Source organism: Contarinia nasturtii, unplaced genomic scaffold (genome assembly GCF_009176525.2).
Source record: "Contarinia nasturtii isolate CC-2019 unplaced genomic scaffold, AAFC_CNas_1.1 Cnas_scaffold_4154, whole genome shotgun sequence".
In the NCBI taxonomy this organism is placed as follows: domain Eukaryota; kingdom Metazoa; phylum Arthropoda; class Insecta; order Diptera; family Cecidomyiidae; genus Contarinia; species Contarinia nasturtii.
This window is the reverse complement of record NW_022201450.1, coordinates 1-1,366: the sequence shown is the minus strand read 5'-3', so window position 1 is coordinate 1,366 and position 1,366 is coordinate 1. Positions and strand designations below refer to the sequence as shown.

The following is a 1,366-nucleotide window of genomic DNA, read 5'->3' as shown; positions in this document are numbered from 1 at the left end:
TACACAAACTTTTTGTTCTAATTTTCATGAGCACATAGAGATGGCGCCATCATGCAGTTTTTTACATTATTTGCCATTGTAAGTGATGGTAGTTTTAATTGCTCATAATAGAGGACACCCTTCTGATCCCACCAAATACAGAGCATTACCTTGGCACAATGAATATCTTGCTTTGGCGTTGATTTGGCTCGTTTTCCGCGCTTCACATATGATTTCTTGCGCTTCGGGTTGTCGTAATGAATCCATTTTTCATCACCGGTAACAAGTCGATGCAAAAACGACTTCTTTTTGTGGCACTCAAGCAGAATTTTGGACTTGCACAATCGTCTTTCAACGTCTCTTGGTTTCAATTCATGTGGTACCCAATTTCCTTGCTTTTGAATGAATCCAAGAGCCTTTAGACGATCGGAAATGGCTTTTTGACTTACTCCCAACGATTTCGCAAGTTATTCTTGCGTTTGACCAGAAGATTCATCGAGTAATGCCTCCAATTCTTCATCTTCAAACTTTTTTGGCTGGCCAGGACATTCTTTGTCCTCCGTGTCAAAATCACCACTTTTAAATCGTGCAAACCAACGCAGACACATTCTAATGTCTACAGCATAGTCCGGATATGCTTCAGTGAGTAAACGATGTGCTTCAGTTGCATACTTCTTTAGATGGAAGAAGCAAATTAAAACTTCCCGCAAATGCTCTTTTGTTGGAACGAAATTCGACATTTTGAACGCAATAAAAAACTTGTGTGTATAAACTTGTGTTCACTTTGACAGATGGAATTTGATAGTTTTTTGACGCTATTTAAGATACACTTATTGTCACTGTCAAAGTAATGACACGCATAATGTTGTATTCTTACAAAAAAAAACGACATTTTTAACTAATACTACCAATAAATATTAAAAATGATATAACCTCGAACACGTCCTGTTCAACCAAAATAACCATTTTAAATTCGTCACCGCGTTGAATTGGACATCCACCATAACGTTCCTCTTCACTCCATATTCCATTTTCCGAGGTGTTTCGCACAATGACATTTTTGTCAAAACGTACGGACAGATGGAATATTATGTCATGCTCATTCCTATTGCTAGAATCAGATAAGCTAATCCTAAAGTAATTTATGTATGGACGAAGCATTTGACCAACGATTTCAATTTTACTGCCATTGCTAATATTTCCTGGAATCGAATGCACCACTGGAAGTTCCTGGAAGTATTTAAATCCAATCCAAATTGAAAATAATAATTAGATATTTTGGCTATATTTTTCATGTAAATATTTGTTTATTTTGTGTGTGAGTGTGTGGTTGTTCGTTTGTTTCTTTCTTAACCCTCTAGTGCATAGCTCTGCCTTAAGGCGGAGT

The 1,366-nt window shown here is 36.9% G+C and overlaps 2 protein-coding genes across 2 annotated transcripts in view; both read right to left on the bottom strand.

The window, feature by feature from the left end:
* LOC116350472 (melanization protease 1-like) overlaps window positions 1-246 on the bottom strand; it is a 12,067-nt gene extending 11,821 nt beyond the window's left edge. Inside the window, exon 1 of the mRNA XM_031782269.1 lies at window positions 150-246. Within this exon, the coding sequence (XP_031638129.1) occupies window positions 150-246 (97 nt within the window). The remainder of the gene's footprint in view (window positions 1-149) is intronic.
* Window positions 247-873: 627 nt separating this feature from the next.
* Window positions 874-1,209, bottom strand: LOC116350467 (galectin-9-like; the record flags this gene model as incomplete). The annotated part of the gene is made up of 1 exon (XM_031782266.1): window positions 874-1,209. A coding segment is annotated over one exon (336 nt), but the record flags the coding sequence as incomplete, so codon positions are not given.
* Window positions 1,210-1,366: the final 157 nt, after the last annotated feature.